This window comes from Zootoca vivipara, chromosome 3, assembly GCF_963506605.1.
Source record: "Zootoca vivipara chromosome 3, rZooViv1.1, whole genome shotgun sequence".
In the NCBI taxonomy this organism is placed as follows: Eukaryota; Metazoa; Chordata; class Lepidosauria; order Squamata; family Lacertidae; genus Zootoca; species Zootoca vivipara.
Genome location: NC_083278.1, coordinates 51,880,296 through 51,904,853, shown reverse-complemented (window position 1 = coordinate 51,904,853; position 24,558 = coordinate 51,880,296). Strand labels below are relative to the sequence as shown.

The following is a 24,558-nucleotide window of genomic DNA, read 5'->3' as shown; positions in this document are numbered from 1 at the left end:
TGATCCTGCTTCACAGCCCTGCTGGTTGGCATGGGCCCATCCACTTTGCTAGTAAAGGGAATTAAGTACTGGAAACGTCAGTGTTCTGGGGTTGGAAGAGCAGCACATTTCACTTTTTAGATTTTAAAAGTAACCACCACCAAAGAATGGTATCCAGCTGGTAATACACCATGGACAGAAGACCCTTTGATCCAGCAGAGCCTTCTGTTGGCAGAACAAGTATCTTTGGCAAATTCCTCCTCACCCCTGCTGTCTGCCCATTCCCCTAAGATCAACTTCTGGGAGTTAGGGGAAATTCTGGAACTGTCTGGGGGTGGGGACACACGGGGATCTGCAAGGGAAGGAGAAATTGCCAAAGAAGCCAGAGCGATGGGGAGATGGCCGTTTTATTTTTCTCAAAGCGTTCTTGAGATTTTCTTCCAACAGGACAGTACTTATCAGCACTGCCAGTGGAAAGCAAGATAAACATACTACTTCTTTTAAATTAATACCATTAAAAAACCCTCTCTTTTTATAATTTGTTGTATAAGGTTTCACAGAAGGCCTAATATTAATTACAAATATATGTTGATAGCCCATACTTTTATTCAACAATGTGGAATACAGCGCTTTTGAAGTATCTGTGCAGCAGATGGATTTCCCATGTTGTGCAATGCAGCTAACTTAGTAATAATAATTTTAAAAAAAAACCCCAAAATGAAGCTTTTCAGTTCAATTTAAAGTATATGATGGTAGGAGATAATAACTTCTCCAGATTCGATCTCTCACTTGCCCTTTGTATTTAGGGGCAAAAAAGTAAATTTCTCTCACTGAGCTGCAAGCAAACTCTCTGATAAAGTCTAAATCTCCTACTGATAAAAGGCTGAGCTTCTCCAATTCCTATTGCAGGTCAAATGAGCAGGAGTCCACACCTCTTCTAGACTGATTCACGGAGCTGAAAAAGGGCATAGGAATGTAGATGTGCACTTGAAAACACACCCCACATTTAAAGTGCATCTCCCCTGTAAAGAATCATGGGAACTGTAGTTTCACCTTGACAGAGCTACAATTCCCAGCACCCTTAAACTACAGTTCCCGGGATTCTTTGTGGGGGCAGATGTGCTTTAGATGTTTGTCGTGCACACCATCACAGAGCAAACCTTGGAAGTAATTCCCACTGCTTTCAATGGCCCTTAGTTTCTTGTAAGGTATGTTCAGGGATTGCAGCCTGAATATTCTGTACATAACCCTGCCACATCTTATCAGATCCTTGTGCAATTACAGCCCTGTGCTAAAAACCAGAAAGGCCTGCTTTCAAGACAAGGGGAGAAGGGGGAATAAAATGGAAGATTTCTAACACTTAAAAGTTATAAACATAGATTTGAAAAAAGCAATATTTTCACAGAAAATAGTTGTCAAATAATGTTACAGTATATGCAAAATCAGCTCACAATACAAGCAGCCCTTCCCCACCCTCAACCTATAGGTTGTGAGTGAAGATTTTAAAAATACAAATTGCTATCTACTGGAGGGCAAATAACAGTCTAAGATTTGAGGGGCAAGAAGCTGTTGCATCACATGTAGGTCTCCCTGAAAATACAGTAATCCGATCTGCTTCCCCCACAGTGAAATTTGAAGCAGGAAGAAGGCTCTGTCCATGGGGTGGGGGGGGTATGTATATGCAAAAGCATATTTTACTGTATCTATAAAGAAAATGGCAAAGAGGGCACTTTAGTACACTGTCCTGCTTCTTCTCATAGCCCAAATAATATTTTTCCTGCCAAACTGCTCATCCAGCTTCCTCTAGTGAAGAGGAATCTCTAGCTTCATTACAAATGTTTTCAAATGAAATCATTTCTCCACGGCAAAACTAGACTGGAGCCTTCTGAATGTAAGGGACAGGGCAAATTGCCCAAGCCACAACCAAACCTAGACAGCGCCCCTGTGTGCAATGAGGGTGCTGAAAACCCACTGGAGTAAATGAGATTTGAGTATAACAATCCAATAGCTCCAGCTGTCTGAAAAGGATAGAAGATGGAAGTTGGGCTGGAGGGGAACACACACACACACACCCCCGGCAACCACCATTTCCCCCTTGCCCTTTTATCTCCCCGCTTCCCCAGTTACCTTTTCTTGATTGCTCAGGATTCCTTTGTAAGTCCTCCATTTTGAGTTGTTATTTTTATAGTTGACAATAAACGTCTTAACGTAATAGTTAAAATTGAGCATTGTGGACCCTGTGGTTCTAATTCCTTGTAATGAAAGAAAAAGTAAACAAAAGGGATCTGTTTTGGTGTGCTGGTTAATAATAGTAAAATAAACATGCATTTCCTTCAAACAACGATCACTCATTTATATCTGCAGCAAAATCAAGAAACGTCACCACCTGAAAAACCTTTCACTTTCTACTATATTATTTGTAAAGGCATCCTCAGATGTGCATGCTAGGGCTCTCCCACTGTCAATAGCCATAGGGGAAAGGCACTCCTGCACTTGTGAAGCTCATCTGGAGCATCACACGTGCACAGGCTCTGGATCGCAGGAATTATTTTACAGGCAAGTGTTTCTAGTGAGCACACCACAATCTACCAAACTGATAATGAAAACTGATTAATATTTGAACAGACTTGCCCTACCCTCCTTGGCGTCGGCAATTTGTCCAGCAAAACTGTAAAAGCACGCCAGCAACATGGACTCAAGAAACGGTTGCAAAAACGGGACAAAAAGGAAACGGGATGGTTAGGTCAGACTCAGTTATGTCAATAGAAGAAGTGGGATGGTTATAGGTCCTCCGGAGTAGAAGTGAGGCCAACATCCCACCCCTCTTTGACCACTGAATAGCTACCATGTGACGGGTGAATCAGTTTCAACTAAGCTGCTGAGTGGGATCTCACCAAAAAATAAATAAAACAAAAAGCAGGCCTCCAGCTAATTACACAGGAGTTTCTGTAATGTGGAAAGTGTCCCCATATCCAAGGGTGCCATGGCTCATCTGAAATTGGGGCACTAATTATAATTACATTTAACACTTAGCCTGCAATTGTGTGTGCGGTTTTTCTTACTCAAAGGCAATCCAAGGGAACCCGATCCAAAACAGGACTGCAGTGCACAAAGAGCCATGCCACCCTCCCCCCCAAAAGGTTCAGACCCCTTTCAGCAGCTACTGAAAAAAGAAACTTTAAGATCCCTACTGGTGTTATTAGGAGGTGTGTGTGAGAAAGGGGGAGGGAGTCTTGGGGAGCGTCACAGTTAGGAGGAAAGGATTAAACCTAATCCTAATCCACGTCACCCCCTATGCACAGAAGAAAAGACCACATGCACAGCTGCAGCCTGCAGCTTATGTATTAAAAACACAATGCATAGTTTGATCAAATCCAGAACAGAACTACAATCTCACCACCAATCATGGTAACGGTGAATGCTGTCTCTAGTTGTTGGGTATCGGCAGAAGATTTGAGTCGTGGAACAATGGGAGGGGTGGGGCACCTGTGAGAGTGTGTAAGGCAGGGCATGGGCAGATGTGGCTGCATTTGTGTAAGCATGGTTCTTTGTGTGAATAGTGGCAAAAGTACAATTTCAAAGCGTTTCCAGAACCTTTTTCAGGATGGGACTACGTGTCCTTTATCAGGGCCCTGCAAATAAATTCTCTCCCAGAGTTGTGCAACCTGTTATCTGGGTGCAGCAACTGGTGCCCTACTCCCCTGCCCCCAGCCGTAAGCTATTATTTACAAGAACAGCAAGCCCTAGACTTCCAGCATAGTATGGCAGGCGGAAGGGAAAACATCTAAGGTGCTCCTGATAAGATCAAATTGTGGGATATATGAGAAGAATGGAGGCTCATTAACAACCCAGAAGCTGCAAAGGATTCAGATATATTTAGTTTTGTTTGTCTAAAAGCTTTAGAAGAACAAAATTATAACCAACAACAAGATTCCAAAAAGACGATAGAAGATGCAAGTATGAGGAATTCCTTTCTACATTTCAATGATAGAGGATTATTAGCTGTTGATAAGAAGAGGACCCCAGCCCCATTGGGCCTTCTGCAATTTATCGAACCATAAAACATTTCCCATTTTGTTACTGGAAAGGCATATTGCTCCTGAATTGCGGCTGTGTGGGCAGTAAACTTTGGCCTAAAGGCCTCTGGGGGCGGGCATGTATTTAAATTGGTCTTTGCTAGTTTTAACTACTCTACATTGTAAGTAGAAAGGTAAAGGTAAAGGGACCCCTGACCATTAGGTCCAGTCGTGACCGACTCTGGGGTTGCGCGCTCATCTCGCATTATTGGCCGAGGGAGCTGGCGTATAGCTTCCAGGTCATGTGGCCAGCATGACAAAGCCGCTTCTGGCAAACCAGAGCAGCACATGGAAATGCCGTTTACCTTCCCGCTGTAGCGGTTTCTATTTATCTACTTGCATTTTGACGTGCTTTCGAACTGCTAGGTTGGCAGGAGCTGGGACCAAGCAACGGGAGCTCACCCCGTCACAGGGATTCGAACTGCCGACCTTCTGATCAGCAAGCCCTAGGCTCAGTGGTTTAACCACAGCGCCACCTGGGTCCCAACATTTACATTGTAAGTACCAACATTTTACTCAGAGTAGACTCATTACAATTCATGGTCCTAAGTAAGCAATGTACATTAATTTCAACAGGTCTACTCCAAGTAGGATTAACATTGGATACAACCCTTAGTTGTTGTTTTTTGGCAGAATGTAATTATTGCAGTGTTACGAGACATAGATACATTACATTTGTAAACAGCCCTTCCTCAGAGTACCATTTGAAACCTCAAAACTCGAGGAAATCTAGCTTACAGGAACAGTAGGCAAGCTGCACAGGGTATGCAGCATATGCAAGCGATAACTGAACGACCACTAAACTCAGATCTAACTTAAGAGACGCACTCTTGCTATGACAGACAACTGACCTGTTATTCGTCTCCTTTCTCCCAGGTCAATTTCTAGCCACTGCCGAGGGTTGCTCTGGTTTGCTGCCCAGGAAGGCCCTTGGACTTGGAGCCAGGCCCTAACAGGAGACCATGGAACCACCTCCCCAATGTCATTGGTTTCATCCCAGAATGATGACGCAGTGATCTGACCACCGGATGCATTTCGTCCTTCTAGGTTCAGTGATTGATTGCAGCCTTCCAAAGTGAAAAAATGGGAGGAAAGTGTATTTTCAGATAACTATGACTATAATCATCAACCTAGAAGACTTGATTATTTCCCCCCCAAAATACCATTAAGAGTTTCTGAAAATGCTTTATTTCTCTACCCACCCATGAACCCTAGCCTAACTCCTGTAAACGAAATAATATATTATAATAACTTGTTTTTAATATTTGCTTTTATCATCATTTTTTATTAAATGAATATTTTAGATGGGTTCTTTGTAAACTACTTGGAGATCTCCTGTAAAGTAAGTGGTATATACATTCTCTGTTAACAAGCAAACAAAATAAAGTAGTTAATTGTATTCGGCCCCCAAATTGTATTTATTTTAATTGGAGAGTGCTTTGGCTTTTCCTGGATTATGCATTAATAATGTAAAAAAAAAAAAGCCTTACCATTTGAGTTAAAAATAATCCGCTTATCTGACAGAGAGCCACTGTAAGAAAAAGAGATGACATTATCATTTTGATTAGCTACTCATGTACAAGAAATTTTAAACTGAAATAGCTCTGCTTTATTCTTACCCTGCCTTTTGATCCTACAACTTGATGCACCAAAATAAATACTTTAAAGTACTATACAGTACAGGGATTGGTCATGGGTCATCAATGACCATGGGGAACAATGACCAGACCATTAGCATCTAAGGTGCTGTGAGGTTTCTCAAAACAGAGCAGGATTTAATTACAGTATAACAAGAAGCAGTTGACTTGTGCTTAACTCCCCACTTGAAATCAACGAGGCTTCAATACATTGAACTCTGGCTTGAATGCGTCCCATAGTTTTCTGTGGGAAGGGGACATGCAACTTACATGTTTTTGGAGCTTTTTAGTACAATATCTGAACTTTGGGAGCCATATGAATATCGGGGGGTGGGGGGGGTGGACCAAGGATACAGTTGCAATTTTATCATAAGCCTGCATAACTCAGTGCACTTTAAATCTAAACAGCTCTCAGGTTATTAACTCAAAACACCCAAAGAGAATAGATAGCGCCTGTAACTATTAACAGTACCTAAAATGAAATAAATTGTGCAATTGAACTCCTCCACCTCTCCTCCCTCCCCTTGCCTACAACTTCCCCGAATCTGCTCTGGAGGGTTGGGGTAGCCCCTAGAACAGATTTATGGGGTACACAAAGGGAGAAGGCAGAATGAAGTAGCATCGTACAAGTGGATGGATCATGCAAGTATCATTGTGCAGATGGCTCACTTTAACTGGATACCACCCATTGTTTTTCTAATTCGATCAAAAGGGAAATTATGGATAATGGAAGAGTTCCTGGTCTGTTTGCCTACTCATGTGAAGGGAGGGTGAAAGCAGCTGCATGCACAATGTCTGTTCACATCTTGGTTGATTAAGTGAAAATATGATGCTCCAAACATGACCATTTCAGTACATAGTTCAGACACAACAATTGTTAACAAGCGCGTTTCCGACTCACACAAAGGAAGGAGTGAAAGAGCTCTGTGTGCAAGAAAAAGGCTTGTGTGTATCATGGCTGAATAAGCAAAGACGCCATCATTATGCATGAACACAACCAATACTTACTCCTGAGAAAGGATGCCATTGGCTAGGATTCCTTGATACCGGCTTGTTCCTTTCAGTTTAATCACACTAATCTGACCACCTAGTTCGTCTGCAATTACTCCAGCGTGTATGGCAGATTTGCACAATAAGGAAGTCTTAGGAGCAGAAATCAAGTGAAAAGTAAGGCAAGATTTCAGTACTCAAACAAACTCACAGTCAACATGATAAAACAAAACGAATAAACGCAACTCCCTAAAAAAATTCAAGTAAAAAAAGCAAGAGGGAGTAGCAATTTTCTGTATGCTAAATTACCTAAGTTAAATGTGAAAACGTGCTGAAGAGACTTAAGACAAATCTACTTGTTGGACAAATATATTCTAAGGTTAATACTTTACAGTGTAGTAATCCTCCCGCACACATGCTTCCGCAGAAAATAATTAACTGAGTGTCATTTCCACATCATACGTGCAGAAGAATAAAACAACATGCCTTCGTAGTTTTGCTGAAGATATTATATTATATGGAGGGCAAGGCTGAGGGAAATGTTCCTAAATTTGGTTATTGCTATTAAAAGCAGATCAGCTATGCCCCATTTTGCAAACTGAACAACAATAAGAAGTTGTACCCGAAGAACTATACCTATTATACTGCAACCTGAACAAAAATAAATGGCTGAGTTTACAAGCCCACATGAAATGTGCACATATGAAATGCATATGCACATGTAATTTATAACACTGTTAGTACTAACAGAACAGCTGACCACCATAATACTTGTTGGACAGATCAAATATGCACAATTCTTTTCTGATTCTGTACTTTGTACTTAATTATGATTGCACAGTGGTAGAATAAATGCTTTTCTAGCCAACATCTTCAAAGAACTGAGGTAACCTAAGAATAATTTACCAGTTCTACCAGTTCTCAAGTCTTCAGCAAAATGCACTAACCTTCACTGTGCACAACTGGTTGTTCTACTGGTCTTTGAGCCCAGATTAAACTTTTAGGTTGTGCTCATCTGCAATAAACAATTCTTTAGAAAGCAATGCTGTCATATCTCTACCTTTCTGTAGACCAGCGTTCGCTAGTCTGGTGCCCACCAAAAGTTTTGGACAAGAACTTTCATTGGCCCCAGCTAGACTGGCCCATAGTCAGGGTTGATGGGATGTTCAAAACATCTGGAGGGCAGGAGGTTTGAGAAGGCTGCGCTAGACCTTTCCTTTATCCCATGTACTTACATCTCTGTAGCCTTCCACTATATTCCCAGAAATATCACCTGCTATGTCTCTGCAACCAGCTGGACAGTACCTGCTGCCATGGAGAAAAGACAGGATCTTGTTTGAAGTTGTGACTGGTGTAACGTACAATGCTCGCACACACGCACTTTGTAAAGCAAACACTGTAAAGATAAAGGTTTTTCTTCTTCTAAATTCAAGCATACTCATGTGCTCTAAAAGGCACAGGTAGCCACATAAACAGCAATGGAAATGAATTTTGTTCTGCTTAGTTCCTTCTACCATTTTACATGTTCAGGGAACAATAGTAATTGAAGGAAAGATAACACAGCAAAACTACATTTTTGCACAAAGCTGTTCACACCTTGAGCAACTGGCTTACATGCCATTACTCTTTAAACTCACTGCCAAGGATATTTATTCAAGAGAACCGAGAAACAATTTAAACAGACATGATCAGCTTTCAATCCTCCAGCCTGATCCTGCAAGATGCTTAGAGCTTTAAAACCCAAACTCCCCCGAGACAGGAGTATTCAGTACCCAAAGCACTGCCCTAATTTCCCATGGCATTACTGGTTATGCTACAGATAACGGCTGTTCGGTGGTCTGAAGCGGCATTCCTTAATTACTCTGGAATGCAAAGTCTCTCTCCAAGGAAGACTTCACTGCCTCTCCCATATAAGTAGATAATCACAGATTTAGATACCTCCGAATAGCTTCAGAAAAACACATTCCTGTGGTTGGCAACAGGGTTCCAAACGCAACACAAACGGTCATGGACTGTCTCCAGCTACAGCTGTAAGTATGTTAATTGCAAGATGCAAGATGACAACCAGAGTGTATTGCCACCAAAACCTATATTTACCTGAATTCATTTTCCACGTGGTGGTTTGCTCTCTCCAGACATGTGATTAGATCTGCAAAAGGTTTTAAAAAAAGCTATTTGGGAATCACACAGAGAAGATGTGGATAGTCAATTCCAGCTGAACTGTTGTTTTCTCAAACCTCCCTCAGCAGCCACAGCACCTCTTCAGTGTTTCCTTCTGCCAGAGACCTTCTGCTGCCGGCTCCCCCCCCCCCACCTGCCCAATTCGTTCATCTGGATACACATTTTCTTCTGCACAGGAGCAATTGTTACATAATCTACCCTCAGAACAACTTCACTGGAAGATCAGTCACATCCTACTACATCCTGAAGCAATGGCCAAATGAGGGTGGTAGAAAGAATTCCAACAGACATTTTTGGAATATTTTTGTACAGTGAGGATTTTGTTCCAAGGCAAGAGGGCTGAAGTAAAAAGATTTCAGTCCGAGCGATGTGTCTCAACTACCATGAAAAAAAGAGTTCTCTTTATGGAACTGAATCAAAACTTTGTCTGAAGAGAAGTCTTGGTTTATATCTGTTAGTGCTCAAATACCTGGAGAAGACGATCAGGGATAATAAGGTCTAACCAATGAGAAGTGAGCCAATGGGATCAAAATTAGGATTTCCAATTCTATATGGGGGCAATGCACTTATCAGGCATGTCAAACCTGCGGCCCTCCAGATGTTTTGGACTACAATTCCCATCTTCCTCAACCACTGGTCCTGCTAGCTAGGGATCATGGGAGTTGTAGGCCAAAACATCTGGAGGGCCGCAGGTTTGACATGCCTGACTTAGATGTTCAGGTCCATGAAAGAACCATCTTTCATCAGTGCCATCTATCAGATGAAGTATCACATTATTGAAATAGCATCCAGACCTTGATTTCTATTAGAGGGAAAACAAGCAGGTCAAGCAGTTGGCTAAGGGGCCAAACCCTTAAACCAGTTTGAACTACTTAGAAAACTTAAGCACATTCATCTAGGTCAGGTGCTTTTCTAAAACATTTGCTGGTAATACCAGGCAGGGTATTACCTTCCACTTCCACGGCAGACAAGGCAAAGAGGCAACCAGGTAAGATGGTGGGGTGAGAGACTAACACTCATCCCTGACAAATCTGCTCCGAAAAGGGCAGAAGAGTGGGGCAGGGAGAGAGGGAGGGAGGCTGGATAGAACGTAGCCAGGCTGAGCCCCTCTGGCACCAACCCCAAATCATTAGTCCACGATGATGTGCAGAATTGAACTTTACCTGGATGATCACTACTAGCAAAGGACAACAGGAAGCCTCTTCCAGACACATGGGACCTGCTCTCAAAGTGAATGGTTGCTTCATTAGAATCTAAGATGATTTCTTCTGGGACAGGCACATTCCCACAGTAGGGTCCTAAATGCGGAACAAATAGTATTTAAAATCATGTTTGTGGCCCAGAAACAATAAAGCATACAAATGTATTCATTGTGTATGGTGCATTCATCTATTCATGTGCATAATTAATGGATTTTTGTTTGTAATCTTTGAAGTTACTCAGACCACCAAATTCTTGCAATTCTGTGTTCAGTAGAAGATAAAAGCTGGCATTAACATTTCAAATTGTTTTAGCTTAGTAGACGGCTGGGGCTCCCTAGCCTTTGAAGCACAGCATTCTTAAAGTGCAGCAATCCATTACAGAAAGAGTACAACAATCAAAGGCAACTGAATATTGCATATACTCAGCAAGATAGCATCACCAGGTACAAGTTTTAAATGCAATCACAACACAGGGAAAAAAGAAACACATTTTTCTTGAGATGGCACATTGTAATAAATGCATATAAAAATAATTCTATATTTGAATACTTAACTGTTTATTCTTAATTTTTTAAAAAGAAATCATATTGTTTTCTTAAGATTCCCATCTACCCATCAAAATTTAGGGAAACAATCTATTAGAAGTCAATCTGGAACCAGTCCTACTTTTTCACATGAATTATTAGCTATAAAGCACCTTTATATTTAACCTTTAGAACCAATCAGCCAAAAAAGGCATTACATTTGAAATTATTTCATTAATTGATTTTTTAATTTAAAAATTAAGCTGATGCTCTCTATTTTACAACCCTTAGAAATACAGTGATTCCCCCCCCCCTTTTAGGCTGTTCCCCATACAATTTTACAAAAAAGAGGAAAAATTACATGAAGACTGATGCTTAGCTCTTGACCGCACTACGCTATCTACATTCCATCAGTTACCACTTGTCGTACATCACAGGGGAAATAAAATGGCACAAGTGCTACTGAGTCCAGCTCTGATGCATGACAGCCAGACCATCGTTGCCACCAGGTGAGTAGTTTGGCAAACAGACAAAGCCAACACAGATGGACTCTTGCCATCATTTAAATATGTCAGCACCACACTGAACTCTGGTAATTTCTTTTTCTTGCTTAGATGGAGATAGAGAGGGGTTCGTGAGAGTGTGCAGAAACCCCTTACTGACCCTCAACCATCAGATCCATCTCCCCACATAGGGCTTCTTAACCAAATGATTTCAAATTTAACTATAGGGAGGAAAAATTATTTGTTAGCCAAGCAAGGATAGATCACTTCTGTTAATACTTAAATATGTCATGCCGTGTGCCACACGAGCTGGGGGGGGGGGAATACTGTTTTATAATTTGGAGATGATTGCACCCAACCTTCCCACCCACTCCCATGTTTGCACACAAGATTTGCCTTCACACTATTTTCCCACAAATATATTTCTGCTGTCTCTTGCTTACGTTTCTCAATGACCTGTCTATTGCTCAGATGTAATTAAGACTGCTGACTCAATCTACGGCTGACTGGCCTGGGGCTTTCAAAGCAGCATACCTGTCCAAATGACGATGAGAACCTATGCTAAAAGTCTAGATGAATCCATGAGAGAGAGACAGGTCAGCAGAAAGTCTCAAGGCCTTTAAAAAAAGTGTGTGTGGGTGTGTAGACTCTTGAGAGAAAACGACAACAAGTGGGATGGAACAGGAAATATTGTTTGGTGCTTTAGAGCAGGGGAGGGCAGACATCATGCCTGCAGGATCTACTACTGCATTTTAAAAGAATTCCAAGATCCACCAATCAAAGAACTAGAGAACTATGAGTACTAGGGTTGAACTCAATTGTTCTACACAAAAATATGCTCCCTTCCCCTGGCCTTCTTCGTTTCACCAGTATAACTTAGGGTGGAGGGAAGAGTCATTTTGTCGTTATTGTTAAACAATTTGGAGTCAGAAACACATGTTGATCTACTATGAATCACTCAGAGATCAAACAGTAGAGTTTCATCTACCTCCCCCCCCCCCCCACTTCTGCTCTACAGAATACAGACATAATGGAAAAAGCAACCAGCTTCTAAATAATTAAGTACAAAACACAGGAATAGGTATAGCAATGCCATAAATAATAAATCTGATTAAATCTATGGTTGTTTTTATTATAGTACTATAAAACACATTGCAACTTAAGTGAAAGGCAATCTGTAAATTAGTTTTTAACAATATAACAACAGCACCTTAAACATTACCTTGAACAGCAGTACCTTAAAACAGGACTAGTTAACCTGTAGCCCTCCAAATTCCAACACCCCCATCCAACATGGCAATGGAATCCCACATCATCTGGATGTCTACATGTTAAACACCCGTGCATGACCATACCAAATCACATTAGATGAGTGGGGAAAGTGCCCTTCCAGTCTTGAGCATCCAATGGGGTGCAAAGAACAAATCTTAAATAGGACTGGTTTCAGGGTACCTTTTCTTACTTTGCTCAACAAAGAGTTAATTAGAGCTCTAAGTATTTTAATGAATCCAGTCTTACTGGTACATCGTTACCTACCATGCACTGTTGTAGAACTGTGGATGCTAAGATAGTTAGATTCACATTGCTGGGATTCAATATCCAAGTCTCCAATTTTCAAGATCAGACGTTTCCCCTGAGGCACCTGAATTCTCCTCTCACAGGTAGTGTAGTTGGGGTAGGTCCCCGGATAGTTCTTAGACGCCAGTGTTCCACTGTCTTGATAGATTATAATAGGCCCACATCCATCTCCTGGAGAGCACAGAGAAAGGAAAGGGGGCGATCAAGAAACCATCAAAGCTGTCATCAATAGGCACATACCTACTCCAAATCACTACGCTCTTTCAAAATGTACCGTATATACTCAAGTATAAGCCGACCCAAATATAAGCCGAAGCACCTAATTTTACCTCAAAAAAACTGGGAAAACTTATTGACTCGAGTATAAGCCGAGGGTGGGAAATGCAGCAGTTACTGGTAAATTTCAAAAATAAAAATAAAAACCACCCTATGCCTTTTCCAGCTGTCAGCGGCGGGGTGGGGTGGGGTGGAGAAGCGGCGAGGAACGATCGCTTCCTTGCCGCTTCTTCCTCCCCGCTGCCTTGCACAGAGCAAGCATAGGACAGGGGTTTGGAGAGTCGCAGTGCAGCGCTTCTCTGAACCCCCGGTCCTGTGCCTTTCTCCACCACCGCCCGCTTCGCTCAAATATAAGCCAAGGGCGGCTTTTTCAGCACATTTTTGGTGCTGAAAAAGTAGGCTTATACTTGAGTATATATGTAAGTCCTCCTTATTATTATTTTTCATTTTAAATTTTAAAGCAGGTTCTCAATAAACTCTTGGAAACAGGTCAGACTGAACGGGGGGAGGTACATGGGCCCCCAATTAGAAATTGCCAAATTTCTCTGTGACTCACACTTCCTGTTTACCATAGAAACCCATCATGTTCCGAACTTATTTAAATGCTCCTGTTCTGCCTTACAGTGGGGCAGAATCAGGAATACAGACCTTCTTGCTCAACCAGGTCACTCGACTATCTTTTGGGTGAGCTCTCTGATCTCCTGTATCATCAGGATAAAGGGAAAGGAAGGTTCACCTCATCTTGTTGAAGGGTCAAATGCAGGTGAGCAGCAGAAGGTGTGGTAAAATGTTCATCTGCACCAAGTGACTGCTCTCCCTCTAGTAGACAGAATGTCTTCACACAGACTCTACAAAACTCTATGCTCCTTGTAGAGAAAAGTAGGGGATCTTGTCTTCTTCCTCCTCACACAGAAATTCCATTCCATTAGAAGAGGGTAGGGAACCTAAGATCCAGCGGCCAAATGCAACTCCCCCAAGCCACTCTATCCAGCCTTCGAGACTCTGTGCAGGTCACACCCCTTTCCTCACAACCACTTCTGTTGCTCCACCCACTTTTTCATGTAGAACCACCTACCACCAGCATGTGACCCTATGAGGTTGCTCATGAAGGAATTACGTTCTTGGGCCTCTGCACTAGCGCAACACAAAATCAGAAAACACAAGAAAGTGGGATTACCTCTGTCTGGTTTACACAAAGGCATGTTTTTACATGAGTGCTATACAGTGCTTACATTCTGACCCATGGGATATTTTTTTGCCTAGAAGAAAATGGTTATGAGGAAATGATCCTGACATTAACAGTGAACGGCCTAAGCTGGGAGCCTCTTTCCTCCACCTACATGTAGCCTTGGGCTTCATTACTGGCAGATGTTCCCTTTTGTATTCCAAAACAGGATGACGGTGAATTGTCATACTGCCCGCACAGTCCCCTGATATTTCTGCACAGCACATCCGAAAAAGCAATTGCATTCAGAAGTAACAGAATGATTTCTGGGGGAGGGTAGCTTTATTTATCAAGCTTCTCCTCCCCCTCTTCACTCATCCCTTTACAAATACAACAACTAAGTTAAAAGTCCACCAGTCTCATAGATCTGGGAAGAGTTTCCTTTGGAGCCAACAAAAAAGCACAATCCTATACACATCTAATCAAAAGTAAGTTTGAACGAGTTCAATGTGGCTTACTCCCAGGTAAGTGTACAGAACTGCAGCCTTCGGAGTACTCTGGTGTAAAACTAGAGTAAATACCGGGTAGGCGCAAGACTTTCTGAAAATTGCCTCCTTAGTTCTAGAGTGATCTGCTGTGGAACACCTTGCGAAGTTCTATAGAACAGTATGTATGTGAAGAGTATACAGTATTCTTGAACAGCCTCCCAAACCTAGTGCCCATTGGTCATGCTGGCTGAGGCTGATGAGCTGTATTTATTTATTAACATTGGAGACCAGGGTGGATTTGATTTAATTCAAATCAATTTGAATCACGATTTAAATCACAATTTAATCATTATTATTATTTATGGAAAGACTCGTTCTTGATTGTATAATCTTAATATTGCTAGTATAATCTTAATGTATAATCTTAATATTTACAACCCGATGAAGGTTTCATTTTTGGAATAATAAATTTTCAGATTAGTTTTTACAGTTCTGTAAAAATTACTGATTTGGTTATATTATTAGAAATACATAAGACAGATAATTATGAAATTATTGTGAGGTTTAATAAGTTAACTGTTTATATTTGGACAACTTTTCTGCTGTACTTTATTGGAAGGAGAAAAATAATCATTTCCTTAATAACAATTTAAACCAATTATTTAACTAAAACAATAATATTATAGCATATGTATCCATGTTTGTTAACTGATGTGGTTAAACAGTGTTTTTACTTGGTTTTTTTATATAAAAAAACACCAAAAACTTAGCCTGAGTTTTATCACACATGAAAAAACTTAGAACAAATCCTTATTTCCTGATGCCTTTGGACTATAATGTAACTTAAACAGAAAATTGTCTTTAGAAAGATTTTCCCTCCAAAAGCATTTTATTTTAAAAATCCGATTTAAATTTTTAAAAATCTGATTTAAATAAAAAAAAATCTGATGTAAGTTTCAAAAAATTATTTATTTATTTATTTAAAAAATCATTGATTTTTATCCACCCTGTTGTAGACCACTTGCTAAAAATATATACAATATATAGCACAACTATATATAAAGCATGGTTAAAACCACACAAATCCAATTTCAAAAACCATAAGATGATAAAATAAGAAACATTTAAAACAAATGTAACAAAGCTGGTGTAGAACAGTCGGTAGACTCTTAATTTCAGGGTCATGGGTTAAAGCCCCACGTTGGGCAAAACGTTCCTGCATTGGAGGAGGTTGGACTAGATGGCCCTCGTGGTCTCTTCTAACTCTACAACTCTAGGATTTTAAATAACGTGACTGGACAGGCTTGCTGAAACAGAAATTTTTTTCAGCAGGCATCTAACACAGTATAGTGAAGGGGCTTGTCAACAGGCAAGGAGTTCCATAGCATAGACATTGCCACACTAGACAGAGGCACAATTTATCACAAAAGCAGAATGGAAAAATGAGAGGCATTTGTAAAAGTGTAAGCTGTAGCCTAAAATGGCTAGCAGACACCAGTTTAGAGAAGGCTGTTCTAGACACACATACTTGAACATATAAAACCAGGATAATATAACTGGGGTTGTGATTCCTATTCAAAATACACCAGTGATTATTTAGTTGGGGAACACCAAGCAGCTCAATCCGTCCCAAAGCCTCTTGCTCCAAACAGAGGAGGCTCCAGGGATATCCAAGGGTGGATGCAAAGGGGATGCATGTCGGGAATCCCTCCTCCCCATAGGTGTCTGTTTACATTGCCCAATATGGACTTTTAAGGTTATGAAGGGCTTTGTCTGGGACAGCTCACACAGGTTTTTCTGGTTTGATAATCCTGGGTGGCTAAATATTTACTAAGGTTTGTTAGAGAAATAAGATGCTTTGGGGTTGGGGGAAGAGGGAGCCAAAATGTTTACCCTGGTCCAAGCCAAGGATGTGTCAGTTTTGCCGTCAAGAATTTTCAGGGAGGAAGCCAGGTGCCATGACAAGAAAAAAAGAAGAAGTGAACTATTAAAATGCATCATGAATTAAACAAAGAAACCTGATACAATGGATATACTGCTACTGGCCTCATCACACTTAACTTGGTGTAAAATACTGGGCACAAAACTTGGAACATATTGATAAACACACAAATACCAAGATGCTCGATTTTTATTTTAAAGAAGAACTTTAGCTACAATGAATCTGTCTCTCTCAAATGTTTATATTTCAAGAAGATATTCTAAAAACAAAATACTACTTTGGTGCTTTTCTTTTTTTATAATAATATTTTATTCTTTTTTCCCATATAGAAAGTTACATTTGCTACTCAACAATGATATTCCAATTCAACAGAACTAGTGACTTCCTGCTCACCCAACATCAATGTTTATAACCTAAATCACATACAGTTGTGAGTGGTTTTCAAACTGAGTTCCAGGAACTCGGGAGGGTCCAGATCAGGGATCTGGGTCCAGAACAGGGATCTCGTTTCAGAAGATAAACTTTTCTGAAAGACAGTATGCCCACTGGTTCACTCAGGAAGGCAAAAGGCCTGGCCAGTATTCTGCATGAACAGACTGTGAACTGTGAAGCATTTTTTTAAATAATTAAAAAAAGATTTATATCCTGCTGCTTCTTTTTTGGAGATGAGGAAATCCTCATAAAGTGGTGAACGAAGCAGCACAAATTAAAATAGTGAATAACAAGACAAAAACAGCAATAAAACATCCAAACACTCTCAGAATTTACAATTTGCCCAAGTTCTCGGGATACAACTCAGTGAAGAAGCTGCTTCCCGAAAGCATGAAGCCTGAGAAACTGAAAAACTTGTGTAATGCATGTATGCGAGATGAGTTGGGGGGCGGCATTGAATTCCACAGAATTCATTGAACAACAAAGTGTTGGGGTCCACCGAAAAGTCTCCATAATAACTTAACAAGTTTCACAACTGATATATACAAGCCCCCGCTTAAAAACTCACATTTCACAATCTAGTTGTTTGTAAATAAATGGAAGCATTGGAGAACTTTCCTTTTTTGAAATAAATTTCACAGGCTTTGTTATCTGGCTCAAGGGGCTTGGGGGGCAGGGAGAAGTAACAAGTGCAGTGATTAAACATCAAAGGCTGCAAGGCTACAGTCCTATGTACAATAACCTGAATTCAGTGGGACTTATTTCTGAGTAGGCACACATAGGATCATAGCTGCCAAGTATCCCGTTTCCGCCGGGAAAACCCATTTTTTCTTACCGTTTCCCGGCGGTCTCCCGTTTAGTGAAAAATCCCGGTATTGTCCCTTAAATCGGCTTCTGCCCGGCGGCCATTTTTCTGGTGCCGCTTTGCCCTTCTATGGGCACCAGAAAATGGCGGCGGCGGCAGTCGCTTCCGCGACTTCCGGTGGCGATTCGCCCTTCTATGGGCATCAGAAAATGGCGGCGCCGGAAGTCGCTTTTACGTGTTTCCGGTCATGCGCGAAAGCGACTTCCGGCGCTGGCGCCGCCATTTTCTGGTGCCCATAGAAGGGCGAAGCGCCACCGGAAGTTGCGTCGCGCAACTTCCGGTCATGCGCGCGCTGCCGATCCCGGATCTTTACGGCCCGAACTTGGCAGGTATGTAGGATTGGGCTGTGAAATAAATACTTCACAAAGCCAAAACATCTGGGTTGGGAGCTGGCTTCTTCCCCGACAGTAACAGCCACAAATGCTGCTCTACAAGTCCTTAGTCCATTTCACATGTGAGAAGTCCTGTCCCAGCCAGGAGCACAGGCAAGCTTAATAGGAAAACCCGTCAGCTGCAGAGCTGAATGGCTAGAACTTCCCTATCCAGCAACAGAAGGGAGTGGGCAGTTGCCAGGATCAGCTGCATACGTGGTTATCTACAGTGCATACTGTATTTGTCCACACCCAGGCAAAACCAGGACTGCCCCAGCAAGCAAGAAACCGGCTCCAATATGTAAGTCAAAGTTCACATGCAATTGCGGTCAGGGCTGTAAAACAGGCTTTTGCATGTGAATCCCGAAAGCACGCTTATTCAGCAGGATTACTGATTGACTGATGTCAATCAGTCATGGGAGTTACATGTTCTTCGCTAACATTTTGGGTGCATGAGAACCATCCATATATGGCATTAAAATGTTGCTACGATGAAAGAACGATGAAACAACCAAAATACGAGGATTTGAAAGCGGAAAACCCGCTGAAGGGAAAGAGGGAAGTTGCATGCTCGGCAGATTGCATTGGGACGTAGATAATACAGTCAATGCGATGTCATTGGAAATGCACTACTCTTTCAGGGAATGATTATGTATGTGTCCAAGTTAAATCCCACAGAGCATCATTTTGTGTAGGACAACTTTGTTTAGCAATAAGGTTCGATGCTGAAGCTTGTTACTTCTGCAGGCATGGAGCTTGATCATGTGAAGTTGTTTCAAATGGGAGGTACCAACGCCACTGGAATACTACTAGCAGCAGCACTCCCAGAAGCTGACAAAAAGTATGTCTCTGCCAGGAGACAAGTGTGCACTCATGCAAGAGCAACTCCCTATTGCCTTTGTTTCCCTCAGCTCAATGGAGCAGTTTGCCATGGTTGGAATGCACTTCAGCTTTTAAGCCCAGAGGCATAAAAACTCCCTCTAGGATGCCTTACAAGTTATTTCATAGAAGTGTGCAATGGTCTCCAAGCAGTTATTTTCAGGAAGCAGCTCCAGATTGTGTGTATGTGTGTGTAACTGCACACACACACACACACACACCGGCCAGATGGCATAAAAAAATGTATGAGGCCTCAATAAACTGCATTGTTTCCTGTGCAACTTGGATGTGTCTCGTTTCTTTTGTTCTTTTGGTTGGTGCCTCCCTCCCCGTTTTATCTCTCAGCTAGTGGAACACAGAAGAGCATCAACCCTACTCCTTGTCTCTCCATGAAGAGAGAAAGAGAGGGCAAAGAGAAGGCAAACAACTTTCCATCAAACAGATTGGAGACAGGTCTAGCACGCTGTTGGGGGGGAATCATGGGTGACACTTCTGCCCAGAAGTCTCTCACAGGAGCAGCACAGAGGTTGCCAGGAATGTAACTTTTGCATGCACTAGAAATGATTACCACAGTTTAAGCTTGTACAGTAAGCCCACAACCATCTTCAACATTCAGCATCTCCAGGCAGGACTGAGAGAAACCCTGTCTGAAACCCTGGAGAGTCACTGCCTGTCAGCAGAGGTGGAGCAATGGTCCCATAAGGTAGCTTCCTGTGTTCCTACTGTTTTGGAAGCAGATGCGTTAGGTACATAAACGAGATTTTACAGTAAGAGTTTATGTTAGCAATGAGTTACTGATACCCATTCCAATTGTTAAAATCTTATGGAGACCCCTGGATATCGATTTCATTCAGCCATGGCCTGTTTAACAAGCTAATGAATAACCATAAAACTCATTATTCACTGTCGTTCAAGCGACATCACAGCAGATAATATCAATACATACAAAGGCTAACACTAAATCTTTTGCTGGCCATGCCTATCCTCTGACATATCAAGTCAGGCATTAGAAAAAGCTTTTGCAGAAGATTAATGTCATAATATTTATATACTGTAGTACTTTGAACGTTTGACGGATTTCACATTCTTTCATTTTACAATTTTTTAAGGTGGGCCAATATTATTATTATTATCTACCACCATCAGTTTCTTTGCTTAGGCTTAGGACTGTAAAGTTGGAGGGACCCCTGAGAGTCAGCCCTGCAATGCAGGAATCTTTTGCTCAACGACCCTGAGATAATGCTCTACCAGCTGAGTCCTCTCCTATTTTCATGCTGCTGCTGTTGCTGCTGCTAACGATAACACAGAGAGGCGTAATGGCTGGCCTAAGACCAACTAGTATGTTCATGGCAGAACTGAGGTTTAAACGAGGGACTTCCTGGCACTGCTTCTTAGCCATTGCACTACATAGCATCAACTATGCTTTGTAGTAAAGGGGCACTTCATAATTTGTGTTTCTATCCTAAATTAAAAATCAAAAGATGTTTTTTTAAAAACCAATCCACATGCATCGACTTTAAAATATGGGTTACTGTTATAATCTTGCTGCTACTTAGACACATGGCCAAACTAGGCATGGATTAACCGGGTTAAACTATATAAAGCACTAAAATCAGCTAAGACAGCATAATTCGTTGTTCTACTGGCACAGACAAAGCAAAGGTAGTGGGGGTGGGGGTGGAGAAGAGATCAAAGACCAAAAGGAGAGGAAAAACCCCTCTATTTTTAACTGGCATAACAAAAATTATTTGGCAATTCTATACCCTTAAGGAAAGCTCTTGTGTATAGTTAAAATATCTCTTTTTAATTAGAATATTTAGACCGTCCTCCCTCTAGAACTGCCAGATGTCACAATTCCACGGCACGTAATGGAGATTCCTTTCTACCTCAGCTGTTTCAACCAGCAAAATCAATGCACCTCCACAGCGTTCCTTAGATAAAACTCTTGCGCCAGGCAGCCTACATTCATCCATCGCCTTTCCCCAAGTTATTATTGACAGCCCTAGGTTATGGCAGTGGAAATTCCTACATGAACAAAGAGTTACAGAAAGAAAAGTTCACCTAAGAAGTGCACACATAGCTAATGAAATATGATTGCATGGAATACCAAACATAAAAGGATAACAAACCAGGGGTGAACCCTGGGAGTGAATCTCTATGAATACACTGCAAGACTTAATTCCAAGTAAACGTGCATAGGATTCCAGCGAAGGAAAACTAGTTTTGAAACCAAAACAAAGCATATAAGAACAAAGTATATGTGATTGTCCATTGCATGATTTACAGGTTGTCTACTTCAGAATCCTTAGGGAATGCAGAGCTTTAGTTACGGGGGTAAAGCTCAGCTTCCCAGCAAGATGCCAAGTTATTTAACAGCAAGTGAATTAACCAACTGTCAAAATGTGGAAAATTACCGGTATCTTATATTAAATGTGAGTAACGTTTCATTTCAGTCCCATTAAGTGTGCATTCTCTGGCCTTATTAATTTACCAAGTCAGCCTTTTACTGCCTCCCTCAATCTACATCTCTGCACACAAATCATGCATCAGGCTTCTTCATTCCCTTCAAAAAAGAAGGCAGCCATATGTGTACAAAGGAGGAATCTGTTCATGGAAGCAAATGGGGCAGTCCTGACATTTGATCTGAGCACTGCAGGACAAGTTGCTGTCCATCAACCCCAGTTCTCCATCTGCAAATAAACTCCATCTCCTTCAAAGCTTTGTTGCGACGAACAACACTGGGCAGCCAAATACCTTGAACCAAGTCAGACCATTGATCCATCCAGATCAGTAATGTCTACACTGACTGGCAGGAGCTCTCCTAGGTTTCCAGGCAGTTCCCCCCCCCCCAGCTCCACCTGGAGATTCCTGGACTGAACCTGGGACCTTTTGCATGCAATGAATGTGCTCTGCTCTTGAGCTAGGACTCTTCCACGTGGAAATTGGGGTAGAGTAGAATATATATCTAGCACAAGGTTAGCTGGTGTGCCAGATGTTCTTGGGACTGCAACTCCATGAGCCCCCAGCCAGTTTGGCCAATGGTCGCAGGTGATGGAGTCTAGACTTCAACAACATCTAATGGCGGCCCTGACAAGAGTAGCACCGCAAATCATACCTTGGTCTGGTTATGTGCCAATTCATCCCAAATACCTTCAATCTAGCCTTTAAGTCCTGCATTTTCAACCATTTAATAAACACAAGTTGACTTCAGCCACAAACTACTTATTGGAAAGGGGAGAAAAACATCCGCTCCGCCACAATAGGAACAATTATTATTATTAATATTATTTTTAAAAGACGATGAAGGAGGAAACCTGTTATCTTTTGCACAGCGCTAACCACGAGTTTTTCCAGCGCCGCGCATTCAGTCATTCTCTACACATACAGAGCTCTCTCTCTCTCTCTCTCTCTCCCTCTCTCTCTCTCTCTCTCTCTCTCTCTCTCTCTCTCTCTCACACACACACACACACACACACACACACACACACAACAAAAATCCTTCCGCGCTCGGCACTAAACTTTCCCAGTTTGGAGGAAACGTTCAAAAATGGCCCTTGCGGCCCCGACTCACCGAGCTTCTCCGCGCAGCTCCCGAGCAGCCAAGCGGGCAGCAGCAGGAGGAAGAGGGCGAGCGCCGGACCCCCCGGCAGCAGCCGCCGCCTGCAGCGACCCATGGCCCCGCGTACCTCGCGCCTGCCTGCCCGCCCGCCCAGCCGCCGCTCGTCGCCCTTTTCCCGCCGCTTTGAAACGCCCGCGGCGTCCGTGCCCAGTGGCGGCGGGCAAGAGCGGCTCTCTCCCGCTCGCCTGCCTCCTCCTCGGGACGCCCCCTCGACGACGGCGGCGGCGCCGGAGAAGCGGCGCCCCGTCAACCCAGCGCCCGGCCGCCTCCAGCGGGAGAAAGGAAGCGAGGAAGGCGAGCGCGGCTCTTCCCATTGGACGGCGCGGCGGAGGGGCGGTGCCCAACGGGCCCTCCCCTCCCCTCGTTCACCGAAGGAGGCGCGTCCGTCCCCTCAGGCGGCTCCTTTCCCAGCGATGGCTCGCCTGGAGGTGTTCGGTTCGAGCCTGCCTGGAGGCCAGCGGGGATTTATCCCGAAACCCTCCTTTAAGCAGAGGCTTGGCAGCCATATGTCAAGAATGCTTTGATGGTGTTTCCTGCTTGGCAGGGGGTTGGACTGGATGGCCCTTGTGGTCTCTTCCAACTCCATGATTCTATACAATTTTTTTTTAAAAAAAATTCCTTCCAGTAGCACCTTAGAGACGTGAGGGAATGGCACTCTGCATGTACCCAGGTGCAACTCCTGTCTTCTCTAGAGTATATAGTGTAGTTCTTCATTGCACTATTGCACTCCTGGGTTTGGGGACTCTCCTCGTTTTCCCTAATGGCACCCTAGATTTCTGCCCCAAAGCTTTGCCCTGATGGCATCACTGAACACACTCTGGCCCTCAAAAAATAAATCGCAACACCCAGAAAACTAGCATGGGAGCCTGCTAGAAATCTGTGATATCCACTCTTCTTTTCTAAATGCAAGGAGTGTTTTCATGTGGGTTAGTCATATGACCTTGAAGTCAAATATCGCTTGTCCACCATCGTTGTTTTTAACAGTAATTTATAATTGGTAAGTTGCTTAAACTGGGGCAGCCTCTAGGCAATTTGCAGTCAATCTTCATTACCCATGTGCTTGTTTCGATTATTGCAATGTGCTACATATTTTTTAAAATGGCATGGAAACTCCTGTCAATTGAGAGCAAGGTGGTTTGACCATATTATCCCTGTGCTTTGGCGACTGCAGTGGCACCCAGTGCTTTTAGTGCCTTAAAGCTGGAGAAAGTGCTTCTGGGCATCCCACAGGTAGGCCACTGAGAATAGGATGTGGGACTTGATGGGTCACTGACCTGATCCGACAGGGCCCTTCTTATGTTCTTAATGCCCTGAATAGCTTGTGACCAGGTCGTCTGAAATACTGCCTTCTATCCTATGTACCTAGTCCAACCTTAGACGCTCTTTGGAGACCCTTAAGGAATGAAATGAGGTGGGTAAACACCAGGGATAAGGCCTTTTCAGCAGTGGCCACCCAGTTATAGAGCAGCCTTCCTTCCCAGGAAGGTTCACCTGGGACCGTCTTTGTGATATTTTTCTCCTCATCTAGGCCTTTTAAACAACTGGAAGTAGTGTGGAGCACTCTGTGCTGTGGTGAGGTTTTGTTTGGTTGTATTTATGTTGCTTTGGGTTTTGTGTCTTCTTTGTGTTCCAGTTGCTTTCTTATTTAACACAAACTGTCCAGAAAACTTCTATGCTACAGGGCAGCATCCAAATGCCATGATAATTAATATGCCACCTCCCCTGCTGTTTCTGCACATCAGGCCAGAGTTTGTGCAGCTGGCTAACAAGAAGCAGTGTTGGGAGATTCCAAGGGTGAGTGCAGATTTGCTTTTGGAGGAATTTATTTGCTTTGCAAACTAGCAGTTCCAT

General features: G+C 42.5%; 1 protein-coding gene across 4 annotated transcripts in view; it reads right to left on the bottom strand.

Annotated features, from left to right (window-relative positions):
* DCBLD1 (discoidin, CUB and LCCL domain containing 1) overlaps positions 1–22,975 on the bottom strand; it is a 31,224-nt gene extending 8,249 nt beyond the window's left edge. For 3 of the 4 annotated variants that reach the window (XM_060272648.1, XM_035109163.2, XM_035109165.2), the window contains exons 1-9: positions 22,660–22,975; positions 12,629–12,841; positions 10,027–10,161; positions 8,780–8,831; positions 7,918–7,990; positions 6,701–6,834; positions 5,546–5,586; positions 4,907–5,122; positions 2,107–2,231 (exon numbers count right to left, since the gene is read on the bottom strand). In XM_060272648.1, coding sequence (XP_060128631.1) covers positions 2,107–2,231; positions 4,907–5,122; positions 5,546–5,586; positions 6,701–6,834; positions 7,918–7,990; positions 8,780–8,831; positions 10,027–10,161; positions 12,629–12,841; positions 22,660–22,762 — 1,092 coding nt within the window. In that variant the 5' untranslated portion in view covers positions 22,763–22,975. The remainder of the gene's footprint in view (positions 1–2,106; positions 2,232–4,906; positions 5,123–5,545; positions 5,587–6,700; positions 6,835–7,917; positions 7,991–8,779; positions 8,832–10,026; positions 10,162–12,628; positions 12,842–22,659) is intronic. The other variant, XM_060272649.1, reaches the window with a different exon arrangement.
* Positions 22,976–24,558: the final 1,583 nt, after the last annotated feature.